The sequence below is a fragment of the Sturnira hondurensis genome, unplaced genomic scaffold (assembly GCF_014824575.4).
Source record: "Sturnira hondurensis isolate 20B ecotype Veracruz unplaced genomic scaffold, ASM1482457v3 Scaffold0024805, whole genome shotgun sequence".
In the NCBI taxonomy this organism is placed as follows: domain Eukaryota; kingdom Metazoa; phylum Chordata; class Mammalia; order Chiroptera; family Phyllostomidae; genus Sturnira; species Sturnira hondurensis.
The window spans coordinates 2,016,020-2,038,523 of NW_028097436.1; the positions used below are offsets into that span (position 1 = coordinate 2,016,020).

Consider the following 22,504-nt stretch of genomic DNA (forward strand, 5'->3'; position numbering starts at 1 on the left):
CCACGTGGGCCTCTTCTACCAAAGCCGCACTCCACCAAAAGCGCACGTCTTTCTTCTTCACCTAGCTGCAGGGGTCTCCATTCTGGCAAAGCTACGTGGTTTTCCCTTTCACCTGGCCAAGAGGGGGTCTGCACCCTGCTGAGACCCGTGTGGCTCTCTCTCTCCTAATGGCTACAGAGGGTCCTCACTCTGCTGAAACCTCGTGTCTCTCCCCTAATGGCTACAGGGGGTCCTCACTCTGCTGAAACCTCGTGTCTCTCTCTTAATGGCTGCCGTGTCTGGGTTTAAATCCCCCGGTGCCCATCTTCCTCTGTACCCCTATTTCCGACCCCTCCCACGATCAGTTACACCTGCCAGTATTTCTGTATTATTATAAGTTTACTGGGCTGCCATTGTTAGTCTGGGCAGCTATGGTCCCATGTCCTAGAGCCAATCTCCTCCAAGCCCCCACGCAGGCGCTGTAACTCAGGAGATCTGCCCCCCAGTCACATCTTGGGGGGAAGTCACTTCATTCCCCTAGCTCCAAGCATGGCCACAGCCATTTAACATATCCAAGTGACCCGCCAAAGGCTATAGATATGTTAAATGACCAGGCCATGGATTAGCTGCAGGGCTGTGGCTGTACAAAACAGCCCTGCATGTTCCTGCTCCATGTGTCCCTTCCCCCAACTCACACCTTGGGGGTGGGGTGAGGATATCTTAATATTTCCTCCAATATTCCTGTACACTTTGAGTTCTGGACACCATTCTAAATCTTTCCTGGGCCCCCCTTGGCTGCATCCTGTATCACTATCAGTGTATTTAGAGCTGCTTCATTCTTTTTCTCTCTGAAAACCCTAAGTTTAATATACATATAGAGAAGTGCATATGTGACATACTATACATGTGTGTACCATGCATATACATTTCACTAAGTTTTTATAAATTCAATGCATCCCTTAACCAATACCGAACTCAAGAAACAGAACACATGTGACCAATACCCTTAATGCAAGTGCCCAGCACGTCTCCCACCCCTTACCCTGCAGATACCTACTCACTATCGTCACTTGTAAGAAGAGCAGCTTTGCCCATGTTGTTACTGACAGAAGTTGAACAGCATAGTACATACTCTTTGGTCTCTGCCCTCTTTCACGCAGCCATGCTTGTGAGACGGACCCATAGGTTTGCCCATGCATGTCAATCATTCATCCTCAGTGCCCTACAGTCCTTCACTGTGTGAGGATGCCACAGTGTACAATCCACTTGACTGTTGATGGGCATCTGTGTCGTTTCCAATCGGGGGCTCTGCTGAAGAGTGTACATAGACATTTTGCACACGTCTTTTTGTAGAAATACATTTTCATTTCTCTAAGAGTGGGACCGCTAGTTCACAGGGTAGCTGTACGCCGAACTTTACTAGGAACTGCTAAACAGTTTTCCAAAGTGGTTGCACCTATTCACACTCCCACCAGGGCATGAGATGTCCTATTGCCGCACATCCTGGCCAACACTTGGTATTTCTTTTCTTTTTTTAAATTAATATAACACTTCCAGTGGGGTTATAGTTGCCTGGCATTGTGTCTACATCTCCCTAATGAATGGAGATGGGGACCCGTCCATCTGTATATTACACACTTGGGTATCGGTTATTTGTGCAGTGTCTATTCAAACCATTCGCCCATTTTTCTGTTAGGTTATGGTTTTCTCTTATTGATTTGTATGTAATTCTTTACATAGTCACAACATGATGTATCAGGAATGTCTTGTCCCAGTCTTTTTAATCTCTTTTAAGGATGTCTTTTGACAAAAAGAAGTTCTTAATTTTAATATGACTCAGTATGTTATTTTTCTTTTAAAGTTAGTGTTTCTGTGCCCTGTTAAGAAATCTCTGCCTACTGCCTAGTCAAGAGGATATTCTCTCGTGTTTTCTTTTTTAAGCTCTTCCTTTTCTTTTAAGCTTTCACTGTTTCACCTTTCCTACATTTGGACTCAGTATTTTTATGACATCAGGTAGAAAGGGGTCCAACACACGTTCAAACAGAAAACCAATTGACCGCATACCCTTTTGTGAAGAGCTCGCCCTTTAACCACTACATGCCGGCCACCCTGTCCATCCTGAACCTGATTCTCCCTAACTGCTGGAGAGCACTCCACTGGGTACCTATGCCATGAACCACTGACCTATTTCCAGCCCCACTTCTGGATAGGATTTTCAGAGCCCCACACCAGGTCCCTCAGTCCAAGGTTCCAGTGCCAGGCAGGTAAGTCCCACAACTTCTGGTTGCAAAAACCAGTGGGGATTGAGTTGGTGGAAGAAAATGCTGGAGCCCCAAGCAGTTCCTCTCAAAGAACCCACCTCCTCAGAACACAGACTTACCTACTCAGACTTATTCCCTCTAAGCTCTAGCACTGGGATAGCAGCTTGAAAGGCACCAGTGGTATACAGGGAGAAACTGAAGTGTCTGGCATCAAGGTGAGCAGAGGCCACTGTCCCTTTTCTAAACCCTCCCACCACAGAGATGGTGAGGTAGTGCCATATCTGAGACTCCATCAACCCGGCCAATGCTGTTTGACCTGCCTAGGAAGGCAGGGAGGGCAGGAAGGCAGCCTCCATGAGGCTCTGTCCCACCCAAGCTGTTTTCCACATGAATAACTAGTCTTTTCTCGTGCTTCACAACTTCTGAAATCCTATCAAACAAGCAACAGCTGGCCTCAGTGAGCCCCACACCTGGCACTAGCAGCAGCCAGTCTAAATTCACAGCTTGGCTTTGCCTGGGAATCTCCAAGCCCAACACAAGTAGCAGTCATCTCAGACTGCTTTGTAGCTCAGGCAGGGAGGCCCCAGGCAAAACACAGGTAAGGGTTGACCTTGGACTGCACCACTCAGGAAACCCCAGGGCCAGAGTACCCAGTGAACAACTATAGACCATGTCAAAAGCACCCCCACCCTGCCCCTGCACAGCTGCTCCTCCATGGAGGGGGAAGGTTGATGGTCAGTGATCACAGCCAATCCTTGCAGACAACTGGCCTGGGTACATCCCTCCTATTGACCTTCCAACAGCAACCAAGGCTCAGCTACAAGAGAAGGGTGTACTCAGCCCACATGAAGGGCTCTCCTCTAGTACCCAGCTTGGGTGATAGGGGAGGCTGTGCCACTGGATCCTACAGGACACCTACTACATTGGGCCACACTACCAAGACACAGAGTTACAGCAGCTGTACCTAATGCATAGAAACAAACACAGGGAGGCTGCCAAAATGAGGAGACAAAGAAACATGGCCTAAGTGAAAGAACAGATCAAAACTCCATAAAAATAGATAAATGAAATGGAGATAAGCAATCTATCACATGCAGAGTTCAAAATATCGGTTATAAGGATGCTCAAGGAACTTAGTGAGGACCTCAATAGCATAAAATATCCAGTTAGAAATGAAGGACACACTAACTGAAATAAAGAACAATTTTCAGGGAAGAAAACAGGAGTAGATGGAGCTGAGAATCAAATCAATGATATGGAACAGAAGGAAACAAAAACAACCAATCAGAACAACAAGAAGAAAAAAGAATCCAAAACATCTAGGATAATATAAACAGCCTCTCGGACAACTTGAAGAGGTCCAACATTGGCATCGTAGGGGTACCAGAAAGAGAAGGAAAAGAGCAAGAAATTGGAAATCTATTTGAAAAATTAATGGAAGGAAACTTTCCTAATTTGGTAAAGGAAATAGACATGCAAGTCCAGGAAGCACAGAAAGTGCCAAACAAGATGCATGCAAAGAGGCCCACCCCAAGGCAAATTATAATCAAAATGCCAAAAGTTAAGAATAAAGAGAAACTCTTAACAGCCACAAGAGAAAAGAAGTTAGTTACCTACAGGGAGTTCCCATAAGACTGTCTGCTGACTTCTCAGAAGGGACCGCACAAGAAGGGACTTGCAAGAAGTATTCCAAGTCATGAAAAGCAGGGACCTACAGCCAAGATTCCTCTACCTAGCAAAGCTATCATTTAGAATCGAAGGGTAGATAAAGTACTTCCCAGACAAGAAAAAACTAAAGGAGTTCATCATCACCAAACCATTATTATATGCAATGTTTTTTTTCCCTGAATATTTTTTTTATTTAATTCTTGTTCAAGTACAGTTTTCTGTCTTGTATTCCCAGCCCTGCCCCCCACCCAGTGCTGCCCACCTTTCTCCCATTTCCACCCCCCACCTTAGTTATTGTCCATGTGTCCTTTATACTTGTTCATGTGAGTCCTTCCCCTTTTCCCCTGTGATTCTATATGCAATGTTAAGGGAACTTATTTAAGAAAAGGATCAAAATTATGAACAATGAAAGGGCTAAAAATACAAATCTATCAACAATTAAATCTAAAAAAGAAACTAAGCAAATAAGAACAGAGACAGAATCATGGATACACAGAACATTTTGATAGTTGCCAGATGGGAGGGGGATGTTGGAGAATGAGTGAAGAGGTGAGGGGATTAAGAAGTATAAACAGGTAGTTCCAGAATAGCCATGGGGAGGTAAAGTACAGTAGAGGAAATGGAGTAGCCAAGAACTTCATACACATGACTCATGAACAGGAACAATGGTGGGGGGATTGCCTTAGGGAGTGGGGGTGCTAGGTGGAGAGGGCAAAGGAAGAAAAATTAGGACAAATGAACCAGCATAATTAATAAAATATAATTTTAGCCCTGGCTGGTGTGGCTCAATGGATTGAGTGCTGGCCTGCAAATGGAAAGGTTGCTGGTGCAATTCCCAGTCAGAGCACATGCCTGAGTTGCTGGCCAGGTGCCCAGTTGGGAGCATCTGAGGGGCAACCAATTGATGTTTCCCTCTTCTTCTCATTTGCTTCCCCTCTAAGAGTAAATAAATAAAATCGTTTAAAATGAAAATTAATTAATTTTAAAGAGGAAAATGTTTCCCCCCAAACCATGACAAACTGCACACACAGTATTATTATAAGACACCATATAGTAGAATTTCAACTATACACCAAAGTTCCTACCATTTTTGAGCCTTAGAGCCCCCTTTTCAAAAACAATTAATGTATAAACTATGCTTCCGGTATGCACTGATAGGCAAAGCCTACAAAACTCTGTAAGGTCATGGAAACGGTGCGTCCTCAGAGCCCTGTGAAATGGGAAGTCAAATGAGTCACGCTGTCCCCATTCAAGGGGCAGGCCTTCCCTGTTTAACAAAGAAGAGTGAGCACAGGCGCCTGCAATTTGCTCCCGCTCTACCTGGAAGCCAGGTAGAGAGACAGTGCCCCTGTGGGGGGCAGGGGTCTGCCCCAGCGGGAGGCGAGGTGGCTCTCCTCCCGGAATCAAGCCCTCTGTTCCACTGGGGAGAACAGAACAGGAGTTGAATCTGCCTTGGGAATAAGTTCTGACTCAAAGTTCTCCCAGGTCAAGTCTTGAGAATATGGCCATTTTGTTCAAAATACAAATACACCAAAGTTCTCCTCCCTCTAGGTCATCCTTCAAGGTCAATGCCTGACCCTTCCTTCACCCCTCAGCGCTCTGTAAACCACACTGACACTGCTCCCCACGCATGCCTGTGATGGCAAGAGACTGTCACGCCACTAATTAATTTTGCAACTGACACCATATCAATACCCAGTGACCAGCGGTGCTGTAGCAGGCCTGAGACCATGTAACCACCTTGGAAACCACTTTGCAGGCTCAGACCTCCAAAACAAACTTCCTTCCCAGAACTCTTGAAAAAGGGGAAGATGAACCTCAAAGGAAACCATCGACAAAATGAAAAGGCAACCTACCAAAAGGAAGAAAGTATTTATAAATCATGTATCTGTAAAGGGTAAATTAATATCCAACAAACACAAAGAACTTATACACCAATCACAAAGTGGGCAGACAAGCTAAAGACATTTTTCTGAAGAAGACACACTGATGACCAACAGACATGAAAAGATGCTCAACACCACTAAGCATGGCGGAAGCACAAATCAAAACTGGGGCAGAACAGGAAGAAGCTAAGAAAATCCCTTGGCAAGTGGAATGGGGAAACTGAGACAGACAGCTGGACAAACTGGCCGAGCAGTTTACACTCAGTGCAGAAGGTCACCAGGGTGGAAAGCCCCAGGTGCCTAGTTACAGGCAAGCCTAGGAAAACAAGGCTGTTGCCCCTAGGGTGGCCTTTCCTCCCCTGACCTATCACTGATCATGCGGTTTCGACCCCAGGACCTTTGGGCCCCGGAGGTAAGTGTATCTGGGCCTCACTCAGCTGTATTTCAGCCAGGTAGGTAACACCCAGACCACAGGTCGTGACTAATGACCAATCAGCAGAGACCACGACCCTGAAAAGACACACCTGGAAAAGCTGATGAATATTCTATTGAGAGCTTCCCCTAGGATCCCCCACACATACCCTCACCCACCCACCCCCAAAACCCTCTCCCTCCTGGAGTATGAGTACCCCTGCGCCTTTCCCCCACAGGCCTGCATCTCCTAGGCTCTAATGGTCCCCAAGAGACTTGCAATCGTAGGAGCAATGGGCAGGGACAACTTATCCCCGGCTACCCCCGTTCCTGGAACACTGTCTCCAAGGCCCCCTTTCCTCTGACTTCCCAGTGAGCTGACAGCAGCCCGGCCTGGGCTCTCTCCTGTTGCTGCTTCTACCCTAAGCCCTTCCTTGTCTCACTGTCCCAGCCTTAATAAACTTCCTCTCAGAATCACCTGGACTGGTGTTGAAATCTTTCCTACACTAAGTCAAGAACCCAAATGCTACAGGCCGGCCTGGGCTTAGTCCCCTTTCCGGTAACAAAACCACAAAGAGATATTACCTGACACCTACTAGAATGGCTGTCACCAAAAAGATAAAAGATAATAAGTGTGGTGAGGAAGTGTAGAAAAGGGAACCTTTGTGCAATGTTGGTGGGAATATAAGCTGGTGTAGCCACTATGTAAAACAGTGTGGAGGTTCCTCAAAAATTAAAAACTGAGCTACCATATGACCCAGCAATTCCACTTCTGGGTATTTATCCAAACTCATAGATACAGAGAACAACTTGTTAAAGCCCAAGGGGAGCACCAAAGGCAAAACGGGCGAAGAGGGTCTAGAGCAGGGGCGTCACACTCATTTTCACCGGGGGCCACATCAGCCTTGCAGTTGCCTTCAAAGGGCCAAAATAATTTGAGGACTGTATGATGTAACTACTCCTTAACTGTTAAGGAGTTGAAATTACATTCAGCCCTCTGAAGGCAGCCTGGAGGCTGATGTGGCCCCCGGTGAAAATGAGGTTGTCACCACGGTCTAAAGACACAAACTTCCAGTTACAAAATAAGTCAGTTCTGAGTTGCAAAGTATGGTACAACATGGTGTATATAGTTAGTAATAATGTAGTGTATCTTTGAAATTGCTAAGGCAGTAAACCTCATTTACGTTCTCATTAAAAGAAAAAAATTGTAACTGAGACTGATGTTAACAAGACTTATTGCTGTGATCATTTGACCACATATGTAAAAATCTTATGTGTACACCTGAAACCTTATGTTGTACACCTGAAACAAATATATGTCAATTAAGTCTGAATTAAAGAGGGAGGGAAGATGATTTAATAGCTGATCTTATTTACACCAAAACCTCCACATGGAGAAAACCTGGGGAAGGCAGAGGCCCCGCCCCCCCAGGCTGTGTGGAAGGACTCTCTCTCCAGACTTGCAGGAATCCTGATACAGGAGCGCGCTCTCCCCAGAGTTATAAAGAGAAATGAAGCAGCTAGAAGACAGCAAGTTGAAACACCAGTTTGCTCCTGGCTGTGTGATTTCGGTAAGTCCCTTTATATCTCCAGGGCGTATTTCTGCAATAAAATGAGGATGTGAGCCAAGAGGTGATGCTTACAGAACCCACTGTTAATATTTCATGATTCTGTACACTAAAAGGGCAAAGCTGTCAGATTTCTGTAACTGAGCCTTAGGACATTCTTATAAGTGGTTCCTGGGAGAAAAGGCTGGAAAGTGAAAGTTCCATCTAGTTCTAGGCTCGTCCAGCATATCCTGCCGCAGGTAGGAAGGTAACTTAGTCAGCAGGAAGAGTTCTTACTCACCTTGGGTGAGTCAGCAAAGAGCTATTTTCAAAGCATTGGTCTCTGCTGAAACTTCCTTCCCTGGAGTGGTTTGAAAAGACAAAGAATGAACTCCCGGGAGTCAGAGAAGGGAAGCTGAGGGGTTAAACACAGTTTAATGAGGTGTGAAAATGTAAGAGAAAATGACACAAATGGGAAAGGTGGGTCCAGGAACATCAAGTCATTTGAACAGCAGCAGCTTGGCAGTGACACAGACCTTTGTGTCAAGGACAAAGACCACTTTTGTCTCTTGCTCTGGAACTAACTGGCTGCCAGCGATTCAGACCATCCCTGGCAGGAGCCTGACCACCAGCCTGCCGGAGAGGATGCAGCCTGAGCATTATCACTTGGAGAAACAAAATGAACACAGCCATCCCCTGCTTTTCCTTGCTCACCCAAATCTTGGCCTCAAAGTCTTTTGTTAGCCCGATCTCAAAAGCACCTTTTTAAGCTTAAAAATGAAACGTTGAAGGCCCTGGCTGGTGTAGCTCAGTGGATTGAGTGCGGGCCTGCGAACCAGAGGATTGCGGTTCGATTCCCAGTCAGGGCACATGCCTGGGTTGCAGGCCAGTTCCCTGCAGGCCAACTCCCAGCACAGCAGGGGACGCACAAAAGACAACCATACATTGATGTTTCTCTCCCTCTCTCCTTCCCCTCTAAACATAAATAAATAAATAAAATCTTAAAAAAAAAAAAAGAAACGTTGAGGTATGCTGGAGGCTACTTACAAACCAATGTCAAAGGCACCCTACCCCCAAAAGATTTAATACCTCCTTTAATGCCCACAGAGAGCAGGCATAGCGTGGGTGATTTTACCTATCAGATCAGGGAGAAAACTCTATTTCCCTCCACTGAATTATCTAGTGAAGAACAAGCCATGTGACCTTAGTCAAGTTCCTAGGCCACAGATACGGGTCCAATTCTATTACAACTCATTCCAAAGAACCGAAATGAGTTGTAATACAATGTGACCAACATGCCTTTTAAAATTATTTTGACAGTACTAAAATATTGTTTATGTATAGTTATAGTTATAATGCAATTATATTGAACAACATTGCTGGAAATAAACTAGATGTTGAAAAAATTGGGCTCGAGGTAAAAATTCATGGCAGTGAGATTGGATTCCTTACTCCTCGACCCCGGTTTGTCTCTTAAAAGTTAGATAAGGACAAACCAGAAATTCATTCAATTTTCAGCTAACATGATGGCAGACTGACCACCGCAGAAAGACTTCTGAAAACCCGGACAAACTAAAATTTGAGTAACTACTACCTTTTCCAAGCCCCTTCCTTGCCACTCCTTCCTCTAAATTACTTTTTCTTCTCCACATTCTTTGTGACCATTTACCTTTTTTCTGTCATTATCCTGTGCAAAGTATATACCTGTTTATTTTAAGGCAGCACAAGCCCTTGTCAGACATGGGGAGCAACGAATGAACTGAAACGCCTTGCTGCTTTGGTGAGGCGGCATCTCCGTTCCTTCCCAGCTCCTGTGCAGAACACAGCACTAATCCAGTGACTCAGAGCCTCCTGAACCCCACTCGCCACTGTGGTCAAGCTTTGCTCTTCCCACTGAGCCAAGGCTACAACGTACCTTCCTCCATGAAGCCTCCACAGACGCAAAAAAAAAAAGAAAGAAAGAAAGTGCAAAGCCCCCGTGTTAAATGTAACATTTAAGATTTCAATGTTCACAGGATCCTTTGCATAAACAACTCATTAAATCTATTCTATTATTTGAATGTTTCTTTGCCTTGCTGCTTGGAAACTCTGCAGCAGACAGGATCGAGTTAGGGAGATGACAGGCTCCTCATTTGTATATCCCTTCATCGCCGACTCATGAGCACTGACGGTGAGCCACGCAGTTCCCAGGGCTGGGCACACTGATGAAAAGAAGACATTCCTGTCCTCACAACTACACATCCTAGTATGGGAGACAGACAGCTGACATGAACAAAGGGAGACATAGGACCGTTAGAGATTGTATGAAGAGAATGGAGGAAACAGGACAGACATGGAGAGGTGTGGGCAGGCAGGACAAAGACAGTGGTGCTCCTGGCGAGGGTTCTCAAAAGGATGCAAGGAGGGATTATTCAGAGACCCGAACAATACAAGAAAATGACTCCATTTTCAATTCTCTTTCTATCCAAGACAGTTGACCCTCACAGATTCTGTGTGTGTGAATGCTCCCACTGGCTACAGTGCACTTGCAACCCCCAAATCAACACTCCCGGTCTCTCGAGCTCATTGGCAGATGTGCAAACAGGCAAAGATGGCATGCAAAGTTCCCACCTGAGGTTGAACCAGGTGACACTCTTCTTCCTTTTTTTAATCCTCACCCAAGGACATTTTATTGATTTGAGAGAAAGAGTGAGAGTGAGAAATGAGAAAGAGGGTAGGGGGAGAGATGTGAGAGAGAAACACTGATCAGATGCCCTCCACACTGACCCCACCAGGGACTGAACCTGCCACCCAGGTACGTCCCCCGACCCGGGAATCGAACCCGCTCTCTCTCAGTCCACTGGATGCTGCTGCAACTAACTGAGCCACACTGGTCAGAGCTCTGTCTTCTTCTTGTTTCAGTTCTCATTCTGTATTCAATTGTCCTTTTTGCCATCTATTTAGTATCACATTTTTCTCGTTTTTGTGCTTTTAGTTGATGATTTTGCTGTTAAAATGGCCCCTAAGCACAGCGCTAAAGTGCTATCTAGTGTTCCTAGGTACAAAAAGGCTGTGATGTGCCTTACGGAGAGTACATGTGTGATAGATAAGCTTTGTTCAAACAAGAGTAACGGTGTTGTTGTCCATGAGTTCAATGCTAGTGAATCAACCAACAATGCACACCAAATAAGGTCTGCAAACCTAAACAGCAGCACACATAAATTAAGGGGATATATTGATCAGTTGACGAAAATGTGACCCAAGGCTCAAAGGAACCTGACCTTATATTTCCCCTAAGAGCACTAATTCAGTACTCACTCATTCAGAGTCTGTAGTGACTTTGCAGAGCACAAACTGCCTACCACAGAGAAGGAAACTCTACAGCACACTGAAGAGGAAGTTCCGGTTGCACACAAGCCTCCAGACCTCGGCGGGCAACCGCAGCCAGCCAGCTCCAGTGCCCTCCCGCCGTGTTCCTGCTGCCTCTGCTTCAGCCATCGCTTCTTTCCACAGCAAGTCATGCTGGTCCCCCTTCAGTGGGAGGAATGTAAGGTTTTTTTCCCCCCCAGTAATTGTTTTACGTAAAAAAGAAAATATGCAAGCAACATAAAGAAAATAGCAAGTAGAAAAGAATACAGAAGACAAATGTGCATGACAGTGGGCATGCAGCTGCCACAGAAGGGCACCTCGATGTGGCAGAGGTCAAGGTGACAGATAAACAGCTGAAGTTTGGGGAACACGTGGCGAAGAGTTTGGCTTAGGAGTGAGATTTTATATGATCACGGATGAGAAATGTATCTTCTATGAACCTGTTTTGTTTTAATCTGGAAAATGGGACAATATGTGAGAATTACAGCATTATCTCAGTGATTCAATGAGGTAACATGTAAAACAGCAACATAAACTTTTTGGCCTTGGAACTCCCTCCCACTCCTAAAGTTATTGAGCCCTAGCCAGTGTGGCTCACTCAGTTGGTTGGAGTGTCATTCCGTAGACCGAATGGCCATGGGTTCAATTCCCAGTCAGGGCACGTGCCCAGGGCTGCATCCTAATCGAGGTTTCTCCCTCCCTTCCTCTCTCTCTCTTCCCCGACTCCTCAAAACAACTAAAAAATGTCCTCCGGTGAGAATTTAAAAAAAAGGTTACTGAGAACCCCAAGGAACTTTTGTTTATGTGGGTTACATGTACAATTATTTGCCATATTAAAAATTTAAGCTGAAACATTTGAAGAGTACTTACTTGTTAATTAAAGTTAACGATAAAAAACCCAATCCATGTTAGCAAAAAGCACATATTATTTTTTTATCAAAACTACTTTTCCGCTACCTACGTGTGGTGTCAGATGGGTACTAGACTTATCTGGGTGATCACTTCGTAAAGGTATATAAATCTCTAATCACTATAATGGTGTATGTCAACTGTAGTCAAAAGATAATGTTTTAAAAATTACTTTTCTAAACAAAACACAGAGAGGAGGGCATTGTTTTTGCATACTTGTAAATCTCTTTCATGTCCCATTTCACAAAGGCTGTTTGTTGGCTTCTCAGGCCTGCTTCTGCATTTGGTCTGTGGCCCTATCACACTCGCGTGGCCTCTGGGAAACCATTCTGTATGTGCACGAGGGGGCGCTATGAAAACAGGTCCATGACATCTTAGTATTATTGCCAAAAGAGTGTTAGTCTCGTGGACCCCCGAGAGAGTCTCTGCGAACCCCACATGTCCCTGGAACATACTGAATAAAGGGTTCGGAACAGCGCTTGTCACATAGTAAATCCTTAATAAATACTCTATTGCTTCATTCTTAGCCTCAATGTTGTTAGAACATGAATACACTGGGACGAGGGTTTCTTCAGTTCATTACAATTGAGTAATATCTAGCCCAGTGTCTCCTTGTGGACAGACGATCCACAAGTATTTTGTTGTTGTTGTTGTTTTTTAATTTTTTTAAAATTTATTTAATGATTGTTCAAGTAGTTTCCTGTCTTGTACTCCTATCCCAGCCCACCCCCTAGAGTTCCCCCCCACCTTAGTTTTTTTGTCCATGTGTCCTTTATACTTGTTCCTGTGAGTTCTTCCCCTTTTCCCCTGAAATTCTCTTCCCTCTCCCCTCTGGTCCCTGTCAGCCTGTTCTGTATTTCAGTGTCTTTGGTTATATTTTGCTTGCTTGTTTGTTTTGTTGTTTAGGTTCCTGTTAAAGGTGAGATCATATGGTATTTGTCTTTCACCGCCTGGCTCATTTCACTCAGCATAATGCTTTCCAGTTCCATCCACGCTGTTCTGTAACTAAGCAGCTGTGTTATCTTCAGCCACAGCCTCGTAACTTGCATTCAGATTCAGGGGACCATGGACTTGAAAGGGGAAAAGTACACCTCTATTTTCTGACACCCAGCATGTACTTCAATGACGACTACAGGCAATGAAACCACAGTTATACCAGCAGTTCCAGTGACACTGTCACCAATAGATCACAGGTATTTCCCATCACACATGGTTACTGCAGACACCTTAAAAAATCGTATGTGCTCATCACTAACTCTAAAGCATGGCATTGTTAGACCTGCCACTAGACCTTATTCTTTAATGCACTAATAAAGAAGTACATATATCACAACATCACAAATTTTAAAAATATCTCAAGAATTGTATTTCAATACAACTGGATTTATTTTTAATCCTACATATTTAACTCTGTGCACTTAAAAACATTATTCTGAGAAAGGGGCCTATCAGCTTAACCAGAAGGCCAAAAGGTGTCAGGCAACCAAAAAAGTAAAGGCTCATTTATCTCTTCAGGAACCAAGTTCCCCCTGAGCCTTATGAGACCCCTCCCAGCTGTTACCCCTCCAGCTGGAGTATTTGGAACATGCTGACTTGGTGGGGAGGAAATGGGCAGATACCCACCCACACCCGAGTGAGTTAGCAAAGCATCTGCTTTCAGCTTTTACACCAGCGCTGGAGAAATTTACTCTACAAACTTCAATGCTTTTAGACTCATGGGACCTAGCACAGCTAAAGGGCTGAAAAGCTAACAGTGAAAGCCCATGTTCCCCCAAACAACCTGTTATTACATTATAAAAATACTTATCACAAATCCCAACAATAATGAATTATTTTGCAAAGAGTCCATCATCCACACAGTCTGGGTCTGCTCTTGATAGAAATAGCAGGCTTACAGTAAATGTGCCCATAATCAGAAAACTAATCTGAATATTCATCACTGATTTTTGCTTAAAATGTAATAAATGTTTATAGCCTCAAACAGAACAAAGGAAACAAAGAAAGAGAGAAAGAAAGAATCAAGGAAAAGAAAGCAGGAAATAGGAAGGAAGAAAGAAGACTCTTCCAGGGCTATGGGGAAGAGTACTTTTTCCTAAGCACTCAGCACTTCACACCTGGGTACTAATGAACCACGAGTTTAAAGGAACAGGCCTACTGGTGCCCTCAACTGATAACACAACACACAGGCCATTCAGGCCCACCTGATGCTGAGGATGCAGCCAACAATGCTATGTTTAAGAACTAAGGAAGCACAAACATTGCATTTCAGTCCCTGTAGAAAAATCTAGGCAATGTCAGAGACAGCCAACAGTGGCCCCAAGATAACATGAGAGAGCAGAGACTGCTGGCCTCACTGCCCACAGTTCACAGTGAGATGTGAGGCGACCCTCACACTGAGTAGTCCTGAGTCAGTAAAAGGCTTCCAAATGCCTCATCACATGGTTTCCTTCCCCCAGAAACGAAATCTGTTTAGCAGACACTCAGAAGTGACACCAATCACTTCCCAAAAGTTCAACAAGCCAATTTTTCCAATTAGGCTTAAATGAGTCCGTCTATTTTATGCTTCCTTGTTTCTAAGCAGCATAGCTCATGTTTTTCCTTGCAAAGGAACGGCAGGCTAAAGCCTCTCATTTAGTCATCCATCTAACAAAACAAAATACAACTCTTATTGGAGGGAATGAGATGCTAAAGCCTAGTTGAGGGGGGAAACTTTTTAAATCACTGAGAAGTGAGGCTGGTGCTTTAGGACATCATCGCAACGCTGAGGATGAGCAGTCACTGAATGCACCCTCTACACCTGGTCTACCTCGAGTGACAGGAACAGAAAGCCGTAACCCCCTGGTTCACTGAAGCCACGTAAAGAAATTCAGACTGGCCTACTGCAGGACCGGTGAGGAAGAGGTGTGGAGGTCTGAGGTCTGTGAGTACCACATCTGAGGATGGGAGGGACTGGAGCCCTGTGCAAAGGTCTGGATTTGGGGATGCAGAAGGTAGGAGGGCACTCCGCACAGGAGACAAGCACAAGGGAGCAAAGTCACAAAGGAGGGACTCTGGGCAGATTGCTCAAGAGTGAGAAGGGCAGCATCTGCACTGCAGGGTTAATGAAAGGAGCCGGGAGAGATAAGGGCGCTGAAGACGTGCTGAACTGGATTATGGGAACCTTGCAAGTTGAGCTCAGTTTAGACTTTACCCGTAGGCTAAGGAAGGTCTCCAGGCAGAGGAGGAGATACGCGAACAACAATGTGCTTTAGGGATAAACAACAGAGATTTATTCGCAGACAGTCTGTCCTAACAGCGGGTTCTTTTGTGAAATACAGATTAATCAGAATCTATTGTGGTCAGCAAAAAATTATATCCTGGAGCAGCTTTGCTACCTGTGCTCTGGAAATGCAATCTGAATACATGACTTCAGAACATATCATGAGAGAAGGGAAATACCATAGTTCTTCCTATGACTAATGCAATAGAAACCACATTTGGGGGCTACATTTCCATTAACTATACCCAAGTCCTAATAGTTTCAGAAATAGCTTTTATGGTGTTGAAAAAAGTTAAAATTGATAACCCTTTGTAAGCAGTAACTAACAATTAGGCACTGCTCAATATGCTTTAAATGAATCCCATCTATTATAGAGCATTTCACTTCCATTAACAACTGGCTACTAATTGTCACCTGACTATGAGTCCCTGTCTGAAGCTCCATGACCAAATCTTGACCAGGTAGGTGGTCTGGGGCAGGAGAAACGACAGCTACCCATTTCTGAGCTGTAGCCATGGGATAGTGCAAGGATCCTAAAACAAATTTAAAGAGAAAAAAGGCTTTGGAATAGGGGAACACAATGAATTATATTTATTATTATTATTATTATTATTATTATATATATAAAGGATCACAATCTAAGAATAACATAGTAAATATGAGTCTTTGTTTGTTTTTATTAACTGACTCATGGCTACAGAGTTAAAAAAGGACCTAAAGATGTTGAGTTACCTCTGAAAGGGACTTTGCCACAGGCTAGGCTGAGAGACCTCTCCCTTAGCAAGGAAGGAGGAGAGGAAAAACGGGGTCGGGGAAGGGAGTGAAATAAAAGATTCAACTGGATTACAAAGCGGCCAAATGAATGAACCTGAGAGGAAGTGATAAAATTCAAAGCACACATCTGTGTATACTAGGAAATCGCTCTGAAATCTAATTGCCACCATCATCGCCCCACTAACAGCAGTCCTCCCACAAGACCTGAGCATCCTCACTCCTTGATAAAAAGTAGAATCAAGATTTTCCGCCTGAGTCAAAACCCGCCGCGCAGCCATCGATTATGTGGGATCCAAACCAACATGGCAGCAATCCCTCCGTTGGTCTAGGGGGCCTTCCAGCACCACCTCTACGAATGCCAGGTGCCTAGCAGGGGACCTGTCACGGTTCCCTTAATACAAAGTCCTGGGCTGATTCCGCGACGAAACTCAGGATTCAGAAGACAGTCGTAAACCCTCTCCATACACTCCGATAGGGGATGAGTCCCAGGGGCCGTCACCCCCGTTCCCATGTCACACGCTTCCTGTCTCTCCCATCGCATCCACACAACTTGCTTGCCCACTCACTTTACAGCTGTTGTGAGCATCCCAGCCCCTAGGAGGAAACGAGGGAGCGGCCTTCTACTCCCAATTCCTCACTTTGGAGCTTCAGAGAGAACCTAAGAAGAGGGCGGGGGCAGAAAGCATTGGAGCAGCGAGCAGCACCCTGCGGACCTCAGCCGATTACAAACTCTTGAATGAAACCTCACTACGGGGAGGAGGGAGGCGAGTTCTAGAGCTGGGTCCCACAGAGTAACCGGCGAGCGCCCTCGCCTTTGAGGTTTCCACTGTGCCAAGCGCTGAAGTTCTGGGTTCGAGAACTTGGCCCATCCCGGAACCCAAAAGCTAAAGGCACTCTTGGCCTCTCGGTCCTCCCCAAACCCAGAGTAGTTACTCCGGGTAACTACTTCCCCCGAGAGCTTTGATCCCCACCCGCTCCACGCTGCGGACAGAGGGAGTAGAGCCGTGGCTGTATCCCTGCGGGGGCAGCGGGGACCGGATCCCGTCCCGCGGGGCGCGCGCACCCAGTGCCCGGCGTCCGCCGCCCAACTTCGCGCCAGGGAGGGCCGCTCCCGCGCACTTAGGGAGCACTCACCAACCCCGTACTTCTGCCGCTTGGTCGGGATCCAGCGGGCCATGGCGGCAACCTCATCCAGCGTCCGCGGCGACTACAACTTCTGGGACGCCAGGCGCCGTGCCGCCGCGCTCCTGAGCTCCCCGGGTTCCTCCGCCATGTTCGGCAAACTTCGCCCGCTCGGCGGACCGGCTTTCCGCTGCGCGGCCCTGCGCCGTCCGCGCCCGCCCACCCGGGATTCGCTCGGGCTCCCGCCCGGCCCGCCGTCACCTGCTGAACGGGACGGCAGCTCTGCACTGCGCTCCCCTCCCTTCGGGCGCCGCCCAGACCCCTCCTGCCGGCCGCGCCCTCGGCCCGCCTCCGCGCCGGTCTCTTCCCTCTGGCCAGCTCGCCCAGGTCTGGGCCGGCTCGGACTCCGGCTCCTCCTTGCGCACTTCCCTAAGCAGCTTCCCAAGGCAGCCAGGGGTCAGGTTTGCCGTTGTGCGGGGGTCAGGTTTGCCGTTGTGATGTTTTGCTTTATTTTTTTCTCCCCACCTTCTCCACTAGGATTCACCCTTTGAGGCTGGATCTGTGGGGCGGGTTCCCCGACGCGGTCGTCTGCGCTGGGGGCGCTGGGCACCCCAAGCCGGGTGGGCGAGGGTTGCGGGGTCCGCTCTCTTGCGCACGCTGGAACCTGGGGGACACTAGAATGAATTGAGCGCTGCCTCTCACCCCCGGGACGCCCCCCCCCCGCCCCCCTCCGCCCGTGCTCGGTGGTGCTCAATAAATATTTGTTGAATGAATGAGCAGTTGACTACTGCGTCCACCCCCTGGAACTTTAACTGGAACCACGAGAGCCGGAAGCCCGACTCCGAGGCAGACAAATCTCCTGCACCGTTCATAACCTTCAAAGCGGGAACATGTGCCTTGTGGGAAATGGAGAACGATGCAAAGGACGCAGCCTTCTCAGAAGTATAAAATAGTTTCCTAGGGAAGCCTCGGTGGGAAAATTATTTAGAAAGCCCTAACTTGGAAATCCAGTATCCCCAAAACATCGTACTTCTCCCCAGTTGAAGAAAATCGGACACTCGTGCTCAAGGGGTCCTCCTGAAGACCTCCCTTTTCCAACAGACCGGCTGCCCAGGGACCATCCCTACGGAGAAGGGGACCGACCGGGCACATCCAGGTCTTCTTGTTCATTGACTATATGGTTTTGTGACAAAAAAGCCCAAACTTGGGGACTGCTCTTCTGATCTGCCATAGACTCTCGCTGCCGCCCTCTGAACCGCCCCCCCACCCCCGCTCCCGAAACTGCCGTCCTGGAGCTCACTTCCTCCTGGAGAGATCTCCGAATGAAGATGGGGTCGGGGGTGGAGGTGAGGCCATGGGTACTTCACACGTGGAAGTAAAAATCTGAGTAAATGACCAATTGACTCATGTTCCCATTTGAGAAAATGTGCCCTTGAGAGACAGTTTGTCCTGCAGTCTGCGGTGCCTTTCTTGCCCGTTTGAAATATGAAAAGACAGGAAGATAAAGTATAGTGAAACTTGATTGAAGAATCCGTGTGTTTTAACTTTGGTAACTTTTTGCAAAGCCGGATCTGAAATTAAAAAATAAATAAGTCCTGATCATGGTGGGTAACTCCTGGGCTTACTTATTCATCCAGGTTTTATAAAAACTTATAAATAGGGTTTTATTCACGAAGATTTTATAAGTTAAGAAATCTGTCACTTTAGACTTAAAATCCTTAAAAAAATCCCACCATTTCCCCCGAATGAGCTCTCTCTGCCGTCATAATTAACCTCATTTACCATGTTAGGTAATTTTTCTTTCCACAAATATTTATAAAGTGCCTGTTAAATGGCAAGCATTGTTTTAAGAACAGGGCACGGCAGTGAATCAAGTAAAATACCTATCCTCACTGAGCTACAGTCTAGAACAGGTAAGACAATAGGCAAATACAAGTACGCCCCAAGAGGCTGCACCTACAAAGAAAACGCCAAAGCCGGAAGGGTAGGATGGAAGAGGGGCACTGCAACTATGCAGCGAGCACTCTGGGAAGGCGCCCGCGGTGCAGACCATAAGGAAGTGAGGTTTCAGGGAAAGTGCTCTGAACTCAGGAACCAAAAATGCAAAGGCCCAGAGGCATGTTTGGCAGGTTCCAAAGACAAGGAATCCTTGGTGAAAGGTAAGGAGCCTGGTGTGGGAGGAAACTTGGTCCCAAAAGCCCGATAAAACAGGGCTCTAAAAAGCATAGGAAAGACATTCTCTATTACTACATGTGTGAAGGGTTTTGAGCCAACAAGGACGTGATCTATCTAATTTGCCTTCTTTGGTACAAAAGATTGTAAAAACAAGGAAAATGTGTCTTTTCATTTACAGAAAAAAACTCAACAGACTTTTTGGCCAACGCAGTATTTCAGGGCCCACAACTTTGAATCTTATCCCTGGGTCAAGATGCAAGAGGGGTCAAGGATGACCCTAAAACTGGGCTTAGGCTACTGGTGGATAGAGTTGCCATTTTCTCGGTCATCTGTGATATCTGCCTTGTCCTTACACTTCACGGCTAAATTGTTCTGTACTGAAGTTTTCCTTCAATATTTCTGTAGGACTTACTTCTTACCTTCCCAGTGAATCCTCTGTGTGAACCTGTAAGAGCTGAAGCATTTTGCATAGTGGAATAGAGGCTTCACAAACTTACTTCAAGGAAAGTAAGTGTTCAAGGAAATTGGACATCCAATGGTCTCCAACTGCTGGTATATTTTACACTTAATACACATCACAGTGTTCAAGCTCCTCCAGTGGAACTGAATTTCTACCCAAATGATTTCAGCTGCCTCACCCCACCCTTGCATTATAGGTTTTTTGCAAAACTTGAGGTTTGTATTTGGGCACTGACGGTTTCAAGTTTGACAATAATTGTGTTAAGAGGGCTGGCAGAAAATGGAACATTTGAATTACAGCTTTCAGTATGTTTATTCTTTCTCCTCTGAAGACTGAAGTCCACCCACTTTGTTATATCAGATAGTTAAATCTCAATTGGGAAGTCCATTAAAATCATAAAAGAGGAGCTGTTCAAAGTCTTTTATTAGAATGAAGCTTAAAATTAGAGAGTCAATTAGATGGGTAGGTAGAATAACAGCTTGTTTCCCAGAAACATCCTTTTCCTTTTCCTCTGATTTCTTTTCAGAAGAAACGTTGAGCGTGTTTATAACCACAGATAGTCAGACTCCAAAACCCTCCCGAATACAAATACACTTAATGCACGCTTGTGTGCTCTGCCTGAAGGCGCCTTGGGGAAAGAAGCAAGCAAGGTGTGATAAATGAATTTGGGGGCTAGTTTGACATGAACATTGTGACTGGCCCTCAGGGTGACTTCTAAGAAGATAGATGGATGTGAACACAACTGCCAAGCACTTTCCTCCTGCCGCTGATTACCAGGTCTTGCCAATTTAGCTGGGCAGATGGCATGTGTGAGGAAAGTCATGGCTTCTGTTAAAGTGTCCCTTTTTTCCCCTTAGATAGAGGAGGCTCTTTCCTTTTAAAAAAAAATATTTTATTTATTTAATTTTAGGGACAGCGGGAGGGACAAAGAGAGAGAGAAACACCAATGTGTGGTTGCCTCTCATGCGCCCCCTACTGGGGACCTGGCCTACAACCCAGGCATGGGCCCTGACTGGGAATCAAACTGATGACTCTGGTTCTAAAGCTGGCACTCAATCCACTAAGCTACACCAGCCAGGGCTTTCTTTTAAACGTTTTTATTTATTTAGGTTATTTTTCTTTTTTAAAGATTTTTTATTTAGCTGTACTTGAACAACAATTAAAATTAAAACATTCAAAATATTTTATTTATTTTTAGACAGAGGGGAAGGGAGGCAGAAAGAGAGGGAGAGGAGCATCAATATGTGGTTGCCTCTAGTGGGCTCCTCATGAGGACCTGGCCTGCAACCCAGGCATGTACCCTGAATGGGAATCAAACCAGTGACCGCCTGGTTCACAGGCCAGTGCTCAATCCACTGGCCACACCAGCCAGGGCATATTATTCCTATTTTTTAATCATTACCCAAGGATATGTTTATTGATTTGAGAGAGAGAGAGAGAGAGGAGAAACATTGACGTGAGAGAAAAACATTGATTGGTTGCCTTCCATGTATTTCCTGACTGGGAATCGAACTCATAATCTTTTGGTGCCTGGGACAATACTCCAACCAGCTGAGCCACCCCGTTAAGGCCATTGGTTGATTTTTGTATGCGCCCTGTCTGGGGTTTGAACCTTGTTGTATTGGGATGCTCTAAACACCTGAGCTACTCTGGTGGGGCCATACATGTGTTTTAGACTTTGCAGCCGTATGGTCTCTGTTACAACCACTCAATTCTCAGTTGTAGCAGAAAGCCCCCAGAGACGATATGCAAACAAATGAGTGTGCTTGTGTTCCAGGAAAACTTTATTTGTAGACATGAAATTTGACGTTCATGTAATTTTCATAAGTCATGAAATATTATTCTTTTAATTTTTCAGTCATTTAAAAGCATAGAAAACATTCTTAACTTGGAAGCTGTACATAAACAGGTGCTGGGCACGATTTGGCTTAAGGGTGTCGTTCACCAGCCCCTACCTTAGAGCCTGACCACCACGTGCCGGGGGCATGCAGAAGCGGGGGCTTCCAGGAGACACAGCAAGATGAAAAAGGAGGCACTGATGTGGGACTTTCCCACCAAGTCTGTCGAGGAACAGTTTTGGAGAAGCTCCTGGCAGAAAATCATCGGAAGAAAAGGACCCCACGTACTACAGGTTGCCTAGAAACTAGGGGATGAAGTACTCCTGAGAACAGTATCTATTTTGGGAAATTGGGTACTGGTGTAGCCCCTCTGAACTCTGTTGCAAATGATAGAAACTGTAAATGAAAACCCTAACTAAACCTCTGTAAGACAGCAGTAGCACACAGCATGTGCTTCGGTGCCCACTGGGCAGGCAGACTTCTAAAGAGGCAGGGTGGCATGCTCCTTGGAGCATTATTTACAAGAGGCAAGGCATGGAAACGACCTAAGTGCTGACCCATGGATGAACGGCTACAGACTAGGCAAGATATACATATATAAGTCAGCCATGAAAAAGCAGGAAATCCTCCATTTACAACAACGTGGATGGGCCTTGAGGGCATGATGCAGTGCCCTGAAGGCCTTATCAATACGCTTTGTTTAACTTTTAAGTGAAATAAAGACAGAAAGACAAATACCATGTGAGTTCACTTATATGTAGAATCTTAAAAATGTCAAATTCATAGAAACAGAGGAGAATGGTGCTTGCCAGGGGCTGGGGGTGGGGGTGTTAGTCAAAGGGTATAAAATTAATTTTTTTGTATGGT

General features: G+C 45.8%; 1 protein-coding gene across 5 annotated transcripts in view; it reads right to left on the bottom strand.

Moving 5' to 3' along the window:
* The window catches only part of DOCK5 (dedicator of cytokinesis 5), a 197,287-nt gene extending 179,831 nt beyond the window's left edge, over window positions 1–17,456 (bottom strand). For all 5 annotated transcript variants that reach the window (XM_037038679.1, XM_037038680.1, XM_037038678.1 and 2 more), the window contains exon 1: window positions 17,177–17,456. In XM_037038679.1, the coding sequence (XP_036894574.1) occupies window positions 17,177–17,233 (57 nt within the window). In that variant the 5' untranslated portion in view covers window positions 17,234–17,456. The remainder of the gene's footprint in view (window positions 1–17,176) is intronic.
* Window positions 17,457–22,504: the final 5,048 nt, after the last annotated feature.